Source organism: Microtus oregoni, unplaced genomic scaffold (assembly GCF_018167655.1).
Source record: "Microtus oregoni isolate MIOR12 unplaced genomic scaffold, Mior012 000003F_ref0000135, whole genome shotgun sequence".
NCBI lineage: Eukaryota > Metazoa > Chordata > Mammalia > Rodentia > Cricetidae > Microtus > Microtus oregoni.
Window position 1 is genome coordinate 66,188,186 of NW_024543062.1, and position 16,095 is coordinate 66,204,280.

General features: G+C 50.8%; 1 protein-coding gene across 1 annotated transcript in view; it reads left to right on the forward strand.

Moving 5' to 3' along the window:
• Positions 1-464: 464 nt before the first annotated feature.
• The window catches only part of Cacna1s (calcium voltage-gated channel subunit alpha1 S), a 65,226-nt gene continuing 49,595 nt past the window's right edge, over positions 465-16,095 (forward strand). The window contains 3 exon segments of the mRNA XM_041646104.1: positions 465-628; positions 2,059-2,164; positions 15,484-15,623. Coding sequence (XP_041502038.1) covers positions 465-628; positions 2,059-2,164; positions 15,484-15,623 — 410 coding nt within the window.

Sequence of the window (16,095 nt, forward strand, 5' to 3'; positions counted from 1 at the left end):
CACCTTCTCCGGATAGAGCCATGGAGCTGGGGTGGGGAGGAATTTAATCTCTGCATGAGGGACCTGTCTGATTTGTGACTCCACCCACAGGCTCCTCTTCCTGAACCCCGTTGCCCAGCTCCAAAGATTTCCTATCTCCCACTGCCCCTGCCCCATCTCGGGCCTGAGTGTAAGTCACCCCTTTATACCCAGTCCTTGCCCTCCTTGGGGGAAGTTTGAGATGTCACTGGCTGGACTAGAAGGAATGACAGCTGCCTGGCCTCAGGAGTTTGGGCTGGGCAGCACGGGCTAATTTTACTCACTGGGAGCAGAGAGAGTAATCCTCCCACCCCCACTCCTGCCCTGATTGCCTCAGCAGGACAGGCTCAGTCAGGCCCAGTCCCCAAGGTGGGGGCATTGGGAACACAGGGAGGAGAGGGCCGTGGACTGGGGGAACAAGGGAAAGGAGGGGTGCCAGGGAAGCCATGGAGCCTTCCTCACAACAAGATGAGGGCACGAAGAAGAAACAGCCCAAGAAACCTGTTCCTGAGATCTTGCCGAGGCCTCCCAGGGCCTTGTTCTGCTTAACTCTCCAGAACCCTCTAAGGAAGGCCTGCATCAGCATCGTGGAGTGGAAATATCCTTTTTAGTACCCACGGAAGTGGGGGTGGGGAGGGAGTGGGAGGCAGGGGAAGGGTATGGGGTTGTCATAGACTTCAGATGCTTAGCACCCGGGTGGCTGGGCTTTTGAAAGGGGGTTAACCCGCTACCTCAGACTGGCACAAGGAATAAGGCAGGCAGGAAGGTCTCCACCACAATGGAAAGAGGAGCTTCCTGGGTCATAGGTGACAGCCAGAGAGAGCAACTGATCATCATGGGAAGGGCCTGTGCTCATGGGAGCTATTTCTAGGTGTGTCCAAGTCTCTATCATCAAGGGGGTAGCACTCAAGGTTTTGAATAAGAAGATGAAAGAGGTAGAAGCTCCTGAGGACATCCTCAATGGGCGGGGGGGAGGGGCAGGAGAGAGTGACAGTCCAGGGACTATTTCCACTGACTCAGGTCTCAGTCACAAATGGAGCTGGTGAAACAGTCGAAGGAAGGCCTACTTAGTGGTTCCTGGATTCTGGCAAGCACACTTGGGTGTTTTCACCCAGAAGCAGTGCCCTGAGACAGGGCCTGGATGTCTCCCTGGGTTTGCACAAGTTCTGGAAGAAGAATGATGAGAATATCTGGGTTATTTGGGGAAAGGAGGGGCTGCCGAGAGGAGGCCTATGCTGAGCGGGTTCTGAGAGTCGGGAATATCTGAAATATTTTTGACATACTCTGCAAGAGTAGGATGCCATCAGCTGTTCCTGTGGGAAATGGAGAATGAGGAATAACTGGGAGGGTGAGGGAGATATGGAGACACGGAGAGACGGCCAGACTGGGGTCAGGCCTCACTCCCGTAACTGCACTGTGTCAGATAGTGTCACCTCCAGACCCCTCCCTCCTTGCCTGTCTCCCATGAGAGCACAGCTTCCCCTGGCAGGCTCTCCCTTTTCTCCATTCTGTACTCCGCTGAGCCCACTCCACCCATAGATCCATTCTGTGCCATCCCCATCCCCTGTCTCTACACTGAAATTGCTGGGAAGCAAATGGGGTTCTTACCCAAAACTATCTACATCGCACGCCTCTGCTCTCCGCCCCAAACGATACACCAAGGATGCTGTCTCGATTTGCCTCCCTCACACCTAGAAAGACGGGATTCTGGAGCATTCCTTTGAAAATGGCTGCTGGGGGCAGGGATGTATCTGGGAAGGGGATGTGGGAGTGCAAGCCCACACACAAGAGTGTGTGTACAACGCTTTGAAAACCAAGCTTTCCTCACCATTTTCCATCTTTTCCAGTCCTATTGAAGATACATCAACCCCAAGTCTCCCTGGCCATTTTGGGAGATAAGCCCTCACAAATCATTGTGTGGCCTGATTATCTCTTAGCAGTACAGTAATAAATTTGTAGACTGGCCTTCAGCAGGCTCTTCTCCTCAGCCCTACACATCCCACTGACGACTCGGTGAGCTCTCCTTAACCCTGGTGCCAGACCCTTCGAGACCATCATCTTGCTCACCATCTTTGCCAACTGTGTGGCCCTGGCAGTGTACCTACCCATGCCTGAAGATGACAACAACACTCTGAACCTTGGCTTGGTAAGGAAGCCTTCCCTTCCTTCCTCTTGCATTCCTCAGCCCCAGGCAGGGAGTCACCCTAGCGGCTGGGAGTCACCCTAGGGACTGGGAGTCACCCTAGGGGCTGGGAGTCACCCTAGGGGCTGGGAGTCACCCTAGGGGCTGGGAGTCACCCTAGGCTTTGCTCTGGGGGAGGATGCTGGTGCCTTGGCTCCCTGACAACACAGACCAATGTCCTCACACTGCCGTGCTGCTCAGTGGCCCTGCAGCTTTACCAGACTGAACCTGTTCAGCTCAGTTCCACAATATCCATCAGTCAGTGATCACCGTGCCAAGCACCCAACAGGCCAAACTCACAGACCTTTTCCAAGTACTTCCCAAAGTAGTAGCAGTTGACAGATGTGGAAGCTGGTCCACAGCAGTGTGATCCAGGGATGCTGAACACTTCCCTCCTCCCCTGGATAGACTCCTGAGTGCTGCTCCCCCTGAGCTCACCTACTGGGGGTATGTGATATAGAAATCTGCAGAAAGGGCTTTGCGGACCTGAGGTATCACTCTCTCCTACCCTGTCACCAGCAACACAGCAAGTTCTGCACTGAGTAGTTTTCATTGTTGAATTATTGAATCTCCACAGCAATCTCCACGATATAATATTAGATTCTCTGAAAATTAATTACTGAATAAATACAACAAAACCTACCCTTGATAGCCCAAAGAATTGGAATTTAGGTACATCATGTAGGATTGCCCCCATATAAGCTTTCTTTTTAAAAAAGATTTATTTATTTATTATGCATACAATGTTCTGTTAACATGTATACACCAGAAGAGGGCACCAGATCTCATTATAGATGGTTGTGAGCCACCATGTAGTTGCTGGGAATTGAACTCAGGACCTCTGGAAGAGCAGCTAGTGCTCTTAACCTCTGAGCCATCTCTCCAGCCCCCCATATAAGCTTCTAATAGGGCCTCACACCGTGGTCTTTCTGACTTTGGAACTTGTTCTTATCTTTATGTTTTAAAAAAAATTTTATTTTCAAATTAAAAAAATTATTTTCAAATTATATGTATGCATGTGTGATATGTGGGCATTTACAATGTCCTCAGAGGCCAGAAGATGAAATTGGATCCCCTGGAACCAGAGTTAGTTATGAGCTGGGTGCTGGGAACTGAACTCAGGTCCCCTGCAAGAGCAGTACTTAATTTAAATCACGGAGCCATCTCTCCAGGCCCTTCTATTGACTGCCTCCCCAAGGTCGTAAACAGAATGAAGACTCCTAGAGAAGTCCACTTCTAGAGAAACAAAGAACAGCCTGGGGATGGTACTCAATGATGGGATACTTGCTTAGCATCCAAACCTAGGGTTCCACTCTGGTACCACAAAAACTAACGAACAGGACAGGACAATGGAATTCCATTCTCTAGGGCTTTCCCCTGTCCTGGAACCACAGGGCTTGGAGACAGGAGGCCCATCTGCATGCATCCAGAGCCAGAAAGAAAAGGGTGTATCTCTGCCTCTCCTCAGGCTGGTTTCCATGGTAATCTATTCTGAACTGGGGAGAAGTTGGGTGCTAAATGTATGCTTGCTGGGAATGGAAATAACTGAGTTCCTAGAACGAAGCAAGAGTGGTTGCAAATAGGGCAGGGCCAGTGTGGCTTCTGCTACCAGGGAAGCTGCTGTGTGCAGCCAGGGCCTTCTACAAGAGAAGCTCAATTATCCACGTCCATAGATTTAGGGAGAGTTCTTGGTCCACCCCACACCTTGTGACTTCGTGATGTGGTTCCAAGTGCACTTTACAATGATGGATGCTTTTGGTGCTGTGTGCTTGTGATCCTCCCACTGGGAAGGTGGAGGTGCCAGGATCCCCGTGGCTCACTGGTCAGCTCTCCTAGCTGAGTCAGTGAGCCCTAGTTCCTAGTGAGAGGCTCTGTCACAAAACAACAAGGTGGCCAGCTCCTGGGGAATGATACCCTAGGTTGTCCTCTGGTCACTAAATGCATGTACACACATGTACACATGCACCTGCACACACATGAGCATACACACACATGTACATACCCACATGAACACACACACACAAGAAGCTAACCATTTTTTACAAACAACTGCCTTCTTTTAAGACATTAAGCCACACCTTAGGGACTGGGCAATCTTCCATCTTGCCAGATAGCCCTAGTCCTGTGGTGTTTCCCTTTGGTCTGTGGGCTGGAACTGCAGCTCTTCAGGCAAGTCTAGAGCTCAGAGATACACCATAGTAAGTGTGATGGACGGGAGCAAGCTGGCCAGCACCACCTGGCAAGTCACCATACCCTGGGACACTGACCACCTGGGAATAACTCTAATCTGAACCTTCTATTATGAAGTCCAAAAAGATTAGGCCACACCCAAAGTCAAAGGCAGCTTCTGCCTGAGGCCCCCTTACCACCACTTGTCCCTAACACCCAGAAGAGGACAAGGAGAGGGGACAGAGCAGATTAGGCATTTATCTCTCTCCCTTATTATTTTGACTACTTGGAAGCCTACAGAAAATTGATAAGATTCCAGTTGTCTACAACAATACTTAGCTTTTAAAATGGGAGAGTCTAAGATGAAATCTGAATTAACGTTCTTGTTCATTTCATGAATTTATATTTAGTACCTATGATAGGCCTGGAAAAACTCCAGAGACATTATTGTGAACCAAGAGGACAGTTCCCATCTCCTCAGAGCTCAATTAATTTAGTCAATTAAACAAATAGTTACAATGTAACCAGTTAAATATGTGCTTTAAAATGAAATTAGGCTCATGGGAGGTCTGAAAAAGAGAATCTAAACTAGTCTTGGGGTCAAAGAGGCTCCCCAAAAGATAGAATATTTAACCTGACGCCTGGAGGATGTGGGCGGGGCCAGCTTTGTGGCTATGTATCTGTTCAGAGATCCATCCCCGCTTAGAATGAATGCTTTTGGCCATGGCACTGAAGTTTTAACTTCACCTTTGAATTTACGTTTTGAAAGTAGAGTTCGCTGGGAGAGTGACCCATACTCTGGGAGCTTGGAGATTCAACTCCCACACTCTCTCAAATTCTACTACCTTCTGACTCAAAACACAGGCTTAGATTCCTCCCTCCCAGGGGTCCTGGGCCCCCTGGGAGTGGGGAAGGCCTGATTAGAACACAAATCCTTATATGTCTCAGAGGTGGGCATGATTGTGGATGTCCCTACCTTGGGCTGGCCGTGCCGTAGCCCATGCTGTGGGCTGCTCTGCAGGGCTGAAGTCTAAGGCCCACCCCATCTAAGGACACCATGTCTCCTGGAGTGGAGGTCTAAAGGCCCTCATGTTTTGTCAGTTCACCATGGTTCGCAGTAGCAGGTTTGTGTGATGGGGAAGTACCTGGCTCCCCTTCTTCATATTTGGCTTGACCACAGGATAATAAATGTTGGGAGGAGAGGATGTGGAAGAGAGATTAACAGGCGTTTGCAAAGGTCTAACCTTACCCATACAATAGTCAATTGGCAGTTAATGCTATGGCAGTTTGAGAAAGATGATGTGGAAAAAGCAATTTTGTTTGTTTGTTTGTTTGTTTTAGCACCTTTATGAGCAGAGATTTCTACTTTTTGAACAAGATACCTTCCATTTTCATATGAATGGAGTCCTTCCCATCCCTGAGTGATGCAGCCAGTGCTTGGTGAAGGGTGGGTTGAGGGTATGCCTTCATAGTGCTATGGGAAGGGCTCAGCAGAAAGGGGGTTTGGGTTGGAGCTACATGAGCAAAGGGTAGCATTTTTTAAAATTCATTTATCTTTATTTCATGCACATTAGTATTTTGTCTGCATTTATGTGTGGGATCCCCTGGAACTGGAGTTACAGACAGTTGTAAGTTGTCTTGTGAGTGCTGGGAATTGAACCCAGGTCCTCTGGAAGAGCAGCCAGTGCTCTTAACCACTGAGCCATCTCTCCAGTCCATCAAGTAGCATTTTACAAAGCTTTTCAGGCCACCACATGAGACATGGACTGGGGTGAAGTGGGAGCTAGGAAAGGTACACAGAGTTGTCCCACTGGAGACGAATAATAGAGTGACCTTGAGAAAGGCTAAAGAAGTGGGCTGGATGGGACTTGGTGTCTAACTGAAAGAGGGTTTAGAGACAGAGCTTAGAGAAAACAAGAATGTCACTGAGATTTCAGTGTCACTCAGCAAGACAGCTTGGGGAGTAAGATAAGTTCAGACTCAGCCATGTGCACACCCTGGACAGCTGATTCTGCAGGCTTGAATATTTGGTGACAGAGCTCTCTTGCTGTGGCGTGTGCTAGACCAGCTAGGATGTGGGGCAGGCAAAGGTGGCTTCCTGCCTGTGCCTTGTACAAGCCACGTATGAGAACTGGACCCATGATAATGACTGGGTGCCCTGGCACTTGTCTGAGGGCATGGGCGGCCCCCTCCAAATCCCTCTAGCATTCCATGGGAGCATCAGATCCGTATTTGGGTCTGGGGTACCCTTCTGGTTCTGTCTGTTCTACGTCAGCAGGGAAACCATGGGTCCTCTCTGAACAGAAGAAGAAACTGAGGCCCAAATAGGGCAAGGAGTTATGACAATACACAGTAGTAGCAATGCAAAGGGTAGCAAGATGAGGACCAGACTCTTAGTACCGCCTCATGACCCAGTGGTGGATGGGGGTGTGGGCTCTAAAATCAGCCACACTGGAGCGGTGCTGTAGCATGGTGGTTAGGGCAATGAATCTGGACCAGAATGGATGCTCTTGAGTACTAGCCCCTTCATGGAGATGTGTTCTTGGACCTGTGTAGTCTCCATGTTCCCTCAGCATCCTTGTTTGTGGTAAGATAACCTGGTATACTTCCGAGAGGTTTCTGTGTGAATGAGGGTCTACTAAGCTATTGTGCCTTGTACTTTGACCTTAGGAGCTTCATGTTGAGTGTCCCCCTGTTCTTCAGAGTGGGTGACCAGCCAGGCAGCCCTTGGCCACTAGATCTCAAGGTTGTTCTAGAATCCAAGGACATAGTCCTCATTAGTTGTGCTAAATGATTATGTCAGATAAAAGAAAATCCATCCCCTGTTGGAGAACTGTAGTTGAGGGATAATGTTTGATCAGCATGGGTCAGTCCTAAGTTTGAGCCCCGGTAATGGGGGAAAGATCCCTCTTCACCCAAGCTGCCCTCTGTCCTTGCTCTCTTAGGCCTCTCATCTCTCTTTGAGCCCCCAGTGTGTCTGACCAGCCTTCCTAGTTCCCTATCATCACCATGGGCAAAAGCAACACTGAGTGTTTGCCGAGGGCTCACACTCTACCCAATACGATTCAGCACAAAGAGGCTAAACCACTACCTGGCCCAACTGGCTCACGGACAGGTCTGTGCGCTTTGCAAACCATTCAGCATGGGGGAGAGAGACAGGGGAGGAAGCAATCAGAGCTGCTTACTGTAATCCTACTTCTCTTGACTCCGGGAGCTGCTGCTCAGGCTAGAAAAGATGCTCAGAGTGTCCACTCTACCCTCAGGACTGACTTGCCCAGGAGAGAAGCCTGGCTGTGGCTTCGCACAGGTGGAGGTGGCAGACTGTGGCTGATGCCCAGCCAATGGAGGCTGAGAGAGAGACCCCAAAGCGATCCCATTGTCAGAGAAGTAAGAAGATGGGCAAACACATTCACCTACAGCTGGGAAGCAAGACTGGAGCCCAGGGCCTGCCTCCCAGTCCAGCCCCAGACTCTCTTGTCCTCCCAAAAATGCGTGCTTCGAAAGGGGTCAGTTCCTGGGCTGACTTCAATTGGACTCAAAGGGACTTTTGGGAGGGCAACCACTCTAGTCTTGGCTGACCTTAGGGGACCCATGAGAATCTCAGGGATGATCAGCATCCCTAATTGAGGATTAGAAACAGATTTCTTTGGCTATAATCTCTTCTTTTGCCCTCAAATCGTGACTTTCACAAAGTGAGCTGTACTGATTTATGTGCAGGAGGGACACATGACAACAGTTAACCCAGCCCACAAGACAGCAAGCAGGGAGTGAGGCAGGTTCACAGAGCACTGGAGGAGGAGTTTAGTGACCGTGGAAAAAGGCTACAGCAGAACTAGTGGGGTGTGCGCTGCCTACCAGGAAGAAAACTTAGCTCGGAGGCTGTTTCTCCCCTGGGAAGAGCCCATCTCTGCGGGACCCAATAGTGAGAATGAAGCACAGAGCGCCCCTCAATGCAGCGGTCTCCAAAGGAGGGACAGGAGGAGGACTACTACCCATCAAGGGACATTTGCAATGTCTAGACTCATGGAGTGGGGGCAGGGCTGTAGGTACTGGTGCAGGACAATTGGAATTGCCTAGCCCCAGGGTCGGTTAGGATTGACGTTAACAGACCCTGCCTTAGACAGTTAAATAACTTTTAAAATATTCTGTTGTGAGGTTGGCAAGGTGGTTCAGTGGGTAAGGATGCCTGCTGCCAAGCCTGATGACCCGAGTAAGAGTTGCCAGGACCCCCATGGTGAAAGGAGAGAACCAGTTCCTACCGGTTATCTTCTGACCTCCACACTCAAACAATGGCACACTTGCCCTCCTCCAGTAAACAAACAAATGTCAACGAAATCATAATGAAATTACATCCTGACATTGCAAGAGTTCTGGCAGCCTGCTCCCAAGCGCTAGATGACTTTTCCTAACAGCCACAGGAGGCATGGCCTGCTGCGTGGGTCGCTGTGAGCTGCTCCCCAGACTGCCGCCCATCCAGCCCCTCCTTGGCTCCAGAGCAGCCAGCCCTAAGCCATCATAGGACACTCCAGGCCTCTGCCACATTCCTGGGGTTCAGGTTGCCTCCCAGTGTCCTCCACAAGGCTGGAGGCTAAGCCTCTGGCAGCCAGGGCATTTGTCTTTTTATAGGGTCCAGAATGTCCTGCTGACGCCTGCGGACAGTGGCCCACTCTGCCTCACCATCTGGGGAAGCTGGGCCTTCGGCAGGGCCCCACTCTGGCCTTGTTTTCAGAGCATAGCAGATCAGAGGACCTATGGGCTGCCCGACTGGGTCACCCACTCTGAGGAACAGAGGGACCCTCGATGTGAAGCTCCTAATATTGATGCACAAGAGTGCTCCCAATAAGGATCTGGGAAAATACAACAAGTTCCTGGCGTTTGCCCCACCCCAGAGCTTGCCCTGGGTTCAACTCCCTTTCCAGACATTCTGTTTGAATCAGTCCCCTGACCCATGAACCAAATGGGACTGAACAACAAAAGCCTGCAGAGTCCTTGGTATGTGCCACACCCTGCAGCCTTTCAGGGGACAGTAGGGGTAAGGCCAGGAGCATTCCTCCCTGAACTCAGTCTCCGCTGTCCCACCTGTGAGCAGGGGCCAGCACTTCCCCTTTTAGAACCTGCTAGCCCTCTGTGAAGCGACCTCACATACAACCCGGTGCGTAGCTATGACACAAGAGAAGTTCATTTCTTTTGTTTCCTGCTCTTCCAGCACCGATGGCCCACAGCCAAAGTCATACTGTGTCCAGGACTGCAGGGGCAGGGTGAGGTTGTGATCAGGGTCCAGCAAATGCCTGTGGATGCCTCTCCCTCTCCAGTGTGGACTGCTGGTTGAGACTGTGGAGTTTTGACTTAGACGCTCTACACATGTACTTCAGTTCTGCTACTGGGCTGTGTGCTTCTAGAAAGTTGTTCACTCCCCTCTGTGCGTTGATTTACTTCTCCCTAAAGTGGGCGCGGGAGTGCTTAGTGGGCAGGGGTTCATGTGTGTGGCTAGAACAGGTCCTGGCAGGTAAGTGGATGCTTAATAAGGGTTAGTTGTTATGCTCGTTATCCCCCAAGACAGATCTGTCCCAAGTCCTCCTAGATGAGGCCTTCTGCTTTCCCTACTTCCTCTCCTGCCATTCAGCCTGTCTACCAACATGTCTGCACACTTGGCCTGAAAAAGCTAGTATAGAGGAGCAGCGGGACGAAGATGCCTTCCCCAACCACCCGGAGACGTAGGGTGACGTGAGGCATCCATCAGACCATGTTCATTTGATCAGGGGTTCAGCACACTAAATATAGCAGCTTTGCTCACTCCTCAACTGGACATTCTCCAAACCCTCCAGAATGAAGTGTCAGGGAGATTCCAGGCCCAGAGAGCGGACAGGGGCTGAGCAGCAGCCCAGCAGGCTGGCTCACCAGAGGAGTGTGGGCAAGGACTGGGGGTGGGACAAGAGGCCAGTGCTCCCCCAGAAGCTTTCTTCTCCTTCTACTCTTTCTTCTCTCACATAGGAAAGAGGAAATATGGCGCCTGCATCAGAACTCAGGCCCAGTCCACATTGTCTTGTTTGTCACTTATTTGGGAACCTCCTCTTGAGTTCTGAGTCCTCTCCCTGCTTCCCCTGAACCTGGAGTACAGGAAGCTCTGACTGCAATTGTTCTTGGTGATTGTGGCTACCTGTCCTCCTGTCTGTCCTGAGTTGTGCCTTTTCCACTGCTAAGGTCATAGGGGCCGCAGGCGGTCTGTACTATTGTTGGGATGGGAACCTGAGCAGAGATGAACGGACCCCACTTTCAGGAGTCCTAGGACCTTCAGGCACTGTCTTATCTTGGGGACACTGTGAACCCCACCCTATGGACTTCTCACCTCAGGGTAACTCTCCAGCCTTGAGAATCAGAAGCAGGGGACTTTGCCACAGACTTATCCAATAATAAGTAGGCCATTCCTACTCTCTGCTCCCAGAAACAAGAAAGATGGTGAAGCCAGGAGACGGGCAGCCATTGCAACTGGAAAGGGTCTTGTGTTGTACCTGTCAGGCCTGCCACCAAGCACCTGCGGGGAGGACTCAGGTGGCAAGGGATGTGTGGAGACACCCAGCTGATTCCCGCTGTACCCTCAGCCCAAGTTCTAGCAGCCACCAAGTCCCCATCAATTCTCTTGACCCCTTCCATCAAGTGAACCCCATGAGTCTGGCACCTCTGGCTCCTGTATGCTTTGTGTCTGTGCAGACCGCAGGGCTGGGCTCTAAGGGAGGAACCTTCCTCCACCTCCTCTACATCTCAGCTTTTCCCAGGAAGTGCCACTGCAGTTCTTTCAGAGAATTCTGCAGATCCTAGAGCCCTCCATGAAGAACATGGAAGGCCCGCAGCAGGAATGCAGACCAGGTCCCAATGCTTGGGGCATGGCAGAGGAAGGAGGGATGGGGACAGCTGGCCCTGTGGCCCAGACAGGGAGGCTGTACTGGGAAAGTCCCTTTGCAGAGGAATCTGGCCAGCTGCCAACATATTCTCTCAAAGTCCTAGACATACCTGGGTGGGGGTCATTGGGAGATGAGCAGGAGAGAGGCAGAGCCAGTGATGTGCATTGTGATCCCTGGTCTCTTCAGCCCAGGACTTTGGAGATGCCACTTTCCAGTGTAACAATGTACAGACGCAAGGCCTGTGCTCATACTTAAAGCTCTTAAAGCTGTGTAGCCCCTAAGGCTCACTTAAAGGCCTGTTTGTGGGAGGACCCCTTGTATTGGGTACCTGGTGATGAAGGCCTTTGTAGATGGGGTCGTCAGAGCTTTTACCTCACAGGCAGCTTCCTAGTCTTCCCACGAGTCCAGGAGGGCAGGGAGGCAAAGAGTCTACTCCAGGGTCAAAGACTATCTCGCTTCATCTGGTGTCAGGGGTCCCATCTGCTCTATTGTGTGGGGTCACTTTGCTTGTGCCACATGGGACTTGCTATGTGACTGACAAGCCCATGTTTGTCATCTGGTTGTACTCAAAAACTGAGACTCGCTAAGCTAAGCTAAGCTGAGCATTGCTGTGGGGTTTTCACAGAGCTTCCTTGATGAGCCGTTGATCTCATCTTGCCTCGGTGGTAGCAGCCATCTGCAGGCCCACCCAAGCTCATGGTTTGTCTCTTAGGCAGAAGGGCCCGGCACTGTCCGCAAACGCACACGCACACGATAGGCACCTTTGCAGATACAGGTGACATAGCAGGAAATGGAAGAAACAACCCTATATTCACGTCAGGAGACAGTTAAGTGGATAAACAGGCACCTGGCCGATTAAGTCTTGAAGTCTGCTAAAACAAACAAGCAAACAAAGCCATGTGTCTTCAGTAAAGAGCTGGAAAGTAGGGAGGGTAACACAGAAGGGACCAATCAGGCTGAAGCCAGAGAGAAGGAAGAGAGTGAGCCCCAGGGAAGGGTATTCCAGGCAGAAGCAATTCTTTCTACTAGATATAAGGAGAAAGTTGGCCCCAGGAGGGGGTAGGAGTATGTAGTCTTCAAAACCTGCTGTTCCCTGCTCCTAGTACTCACCCTGAGATGCCCTCTTAAGAGGGACCCTAGCACTTTCCCCAAATCCTGTACCCATGGGGCCAAAACCACTGGCTCAGTCAGTTTACACGAGAAGATGACATGGGCTCCAGGAGAGAAGAGAGCCCCGGGCAATACAGAAGACACCCCAGGCAGATTCTCCTGGGAACAGTCAGAGATGTCCTATGAACCTAGATGAGCAAAGGCTCAGTGGCTAGGTCCCCTGGAGAATCTGAAAGTCATCCCACTGGAGGGACAATAGTGAGGCCAGCAGTCAAGGTCAGCAGGGGTCATTTCACAAGGGACCCTCTTCTCTATGGGTTTACTTGACAAACCACATGGCCCTAGGAGACCAGGAGGGATGGAGTACCCAGAGCAGAGAGGAACTAAGAAAAAAGGGAGCATCAAAGGCAGCGAGGGATGGCAGATTAGAGAGTGTAAGGCAGGCCAGGGGCAGGGGCAGTACCAAAGGAAATGAGATGGATGTCAGGCATTAGAGACAGATCCAAGCCCAGAGAGACCCCTGTCTTGAGTCAATGGTCACTATTGGTCAGTTCTGGACCTTGTGAGAAAGAACAGATTCAAGTAAAGAGAGGTTCAGGCTCAAACATGTTGAGTTCCTCATTGGATAGAGACATACCTTGGTGAACCACTCACTGATGTGTCCTCAGCCAGCATCTCCGTAAAGACCAAGAGAGCACCACAGATGCCATGGTGCAAGTAGCGGAACCCACTACAAAGGGCCAGTGACCCACTAAACAGTGGGTCACCACCTCTTACAGGATGCCATTTTATCCTCAGGACAGCTCTTTGGAGAGTGGGGGGTCAATTTGTTTTATTTTACATGTATGCAGCCTGCACGTATTTATGTGCATTGTGTGTGCACAGTGGCCATGGAGGCCAAAAGAAGGTGTTAGATCCCCTGGGAGTCAAAATGTGGGTGCTGGGTTGAACTGGGGTCCTCTGAAAGAGCAGCCAGTGCTCTTAACCACTGAATTAGCTCTTAACAAGCACAAGGAAGCCAAGACTCCTAGACAGACCTGAGCAAAGAAATAGCCAGCGAGAATGTGCATCCTGTGTCTTCCCACCTCCCACCCTTGACAGTAGACTCCCCACAGACACAGATGGCAATTCTTTAGGAAGGCGATGGCTTTAATTACAGGACACCAGCCAGGCCAGCTGTGCGTAGGGGTTTAGTCTAAAACTTAATGAATACCTGGGGAGTGTATAGCCCTTGTTCCAATGTGGACAGCACATGGGTTGGAGAGGCATGGGGCCAACACAGTGTAGCACTGATAACACTGTGCCTATGGTGAAGGAATGGACAGATCCCTGGTCCATGTCTGCTCAGCAAGGGGCATGCTGTGTCCACTCTGGCATTAGGCTACAGAGTGGTAAATGGAGAGAGTTGGATCTTGGAGCTCGTGGGCTATGAACCTCAAGTGACCCCCACCTGAGGCCCACAGCCCCTACAAGCTTGCTTTGTGGCCAAGAGACAGATAGACAGACAGCAGGTGCAGGCAGCTCTCTGGTATATGCGGCCGGCTGCCCAGCCTGTGAGCATGGCAACTATTTTGGGTCCTGTTTTCCTTTCCCTCAACAGAAGTTCTCCTGTCTGTCCCGTGGAGGTTGAATCAATGTGGAAATCTACATGCTGATTTAACCTCCCTCTCCTTACGTATACCTTTCCCTGAGAGATAGACTTGATTCCTGGACATTTACCACACAGAAGGAAGACTACCCTGTTGAGTCCAAGAGACTCTACACAATGGCTTCGCCCCATTCCTCTCAGCAGGAATGGTATCCAGATTGCCCCTGGCGGCTCTCATATTTGGAGAGCCTGGAGGACCAGAGCTATTGGAAGCCACCAAGCCAGGGCTCAGATAGCTGCAGGAAAGGCAGTCTCGGGCTGGAGTCCAGCCAGGAGAGGACAGTTCTCTGTTAGAAATAGCTCTTGCCTGGGCCCTGAGTAGAGAAAGGGTGACCTGGATGGGCTCAGGATGACCCAGAGGATCAGGCTATTGGACAGGGTATAGAGAAGTCAGCAAGGCCATCTTCAGGGCGAGGCTGAGCTGAAACCTCAGCCCCTTACCCACAGAGCATCCTCTTACACAGGGCTCTCCGTTCCCTCATCACCCTGCCTGGTGAAGCTGCCTGCAGACAGCTGTAGTGATGTGCAAGGGAAATGCAGGAGAGTAAACACCAGCGAAGGGCCCTGACCAGCAGGAGAGGGTCGCTGGCTTAGGCCACCCTACTTTTAGTTACCGAGTGGTGGAAGAAATAAAAAACCCACACCAGAAGTCACCAGGGGTTGTCCTAGTCAGGGTCTCTAGTTCTGTGATGAAACACCAAAAGTCATCCGGAGAAGAAAGCATTTCCTTCATCTTACATGCTCTATCACTGCAGGAAGTCAAATGAAGGCACTTAGGGTGGGAACCTGGAGGTGGGAACTGAAGCAGAAGTCATGGAGGAACACTGCTTACTGGCTTGCTCCTTGTGGCTTGCTCAGCTTACTGTCTTATACAACTCAGGCCCACCTGCTCACAGCTGACATCACCCACAGTGGGCCAGGGCCTCCCATACCAATCATCAATCAAGAAAATGTCTGACAGACTTTCCTACAGGCTAATCTTATGAGACCCTTTTTCCAACTGAGAGTCCTTTTTCCCAAACAATTCTAGTTTGTGTCAAGTTGACAAAAAAAAGTAGCTAGCATTGGATTATTGATTTATTCGTCTAGCTCTAGGTCCCAGAAGAAAGGTGGGAAACGGGCAGAGAGTCTCCCACGTGGTGGAGTTTATATTCTGGTGGGGAAAGAGCTAAAGAACACAATACAAATGTATATGCAGTACTTTAGCCAGGTGCTAAGGAGATAACATGAAGCTTGGAAGAAGAGCTGAAAGGTTAGGAGTGGCTTACATTACACTTGGTGGCCCAGGAAGACCTGTGCTGGAGAGTTGAGGGAGTAAGGGGATGTTGGGATGGGAGGGAGCATCTAGGGCAGGCAGAAGCTGGTGGTTGGAGGACAGAGGGGGCTTGAGCGAGGGAACGCTGGGAGTGCACAGCACAAAGGCGTGACCGTGTCTGCCACCACCTCCTCCCCTCCAGGAGAAACTAGAATACTTCTTCCTCATCGTCTTCTCCATTGAGGCTGCCATGAAGATTATAGCCTACGGCTTCCTATTCCATCAGGATGCTTACCTGCGTAGTGGCTGGAACGTGCTGGACTTCATCATCGTCTTTCTGGGGTAAGAGCTGGGGCCTGGAGTCCGATCTTCCCTGAAGACTCTGCCCCTAGACACTACCAGCAGCCTAAAGGCAAGATGGAACCTCAGCATTGTGCTGACCACCCCAGGGGTGTGGCGAATGTTGGTGGGAAATGAACCAGTGACCCCAACACCTACCTGTAGGTCACAAACCACTTCACCAGATTTGGGGACCTCATTGTCCCCCAGCACATGCAAGAGGACATGTGAATGGCTGCAGTGGCTACCTTTGCCATTGGTTCCACAGACTATGGTGTTATTCAAGTACACAAACATGCACATCTAGTAGCCTACATTAGTATACTGGAGTGGCCATCAGATTTTGCAGCTGGGGGTTTATGCAATGGAGATTTGTTACAGTTGGTTCTGGAGACAGAAGTCCAAAGTCCAGTGTGGGCAGGCCAGATGTTACCAGGCCTCTCTTCCTTGGCTGTAAGTGGCCTCTCTCTCTCTC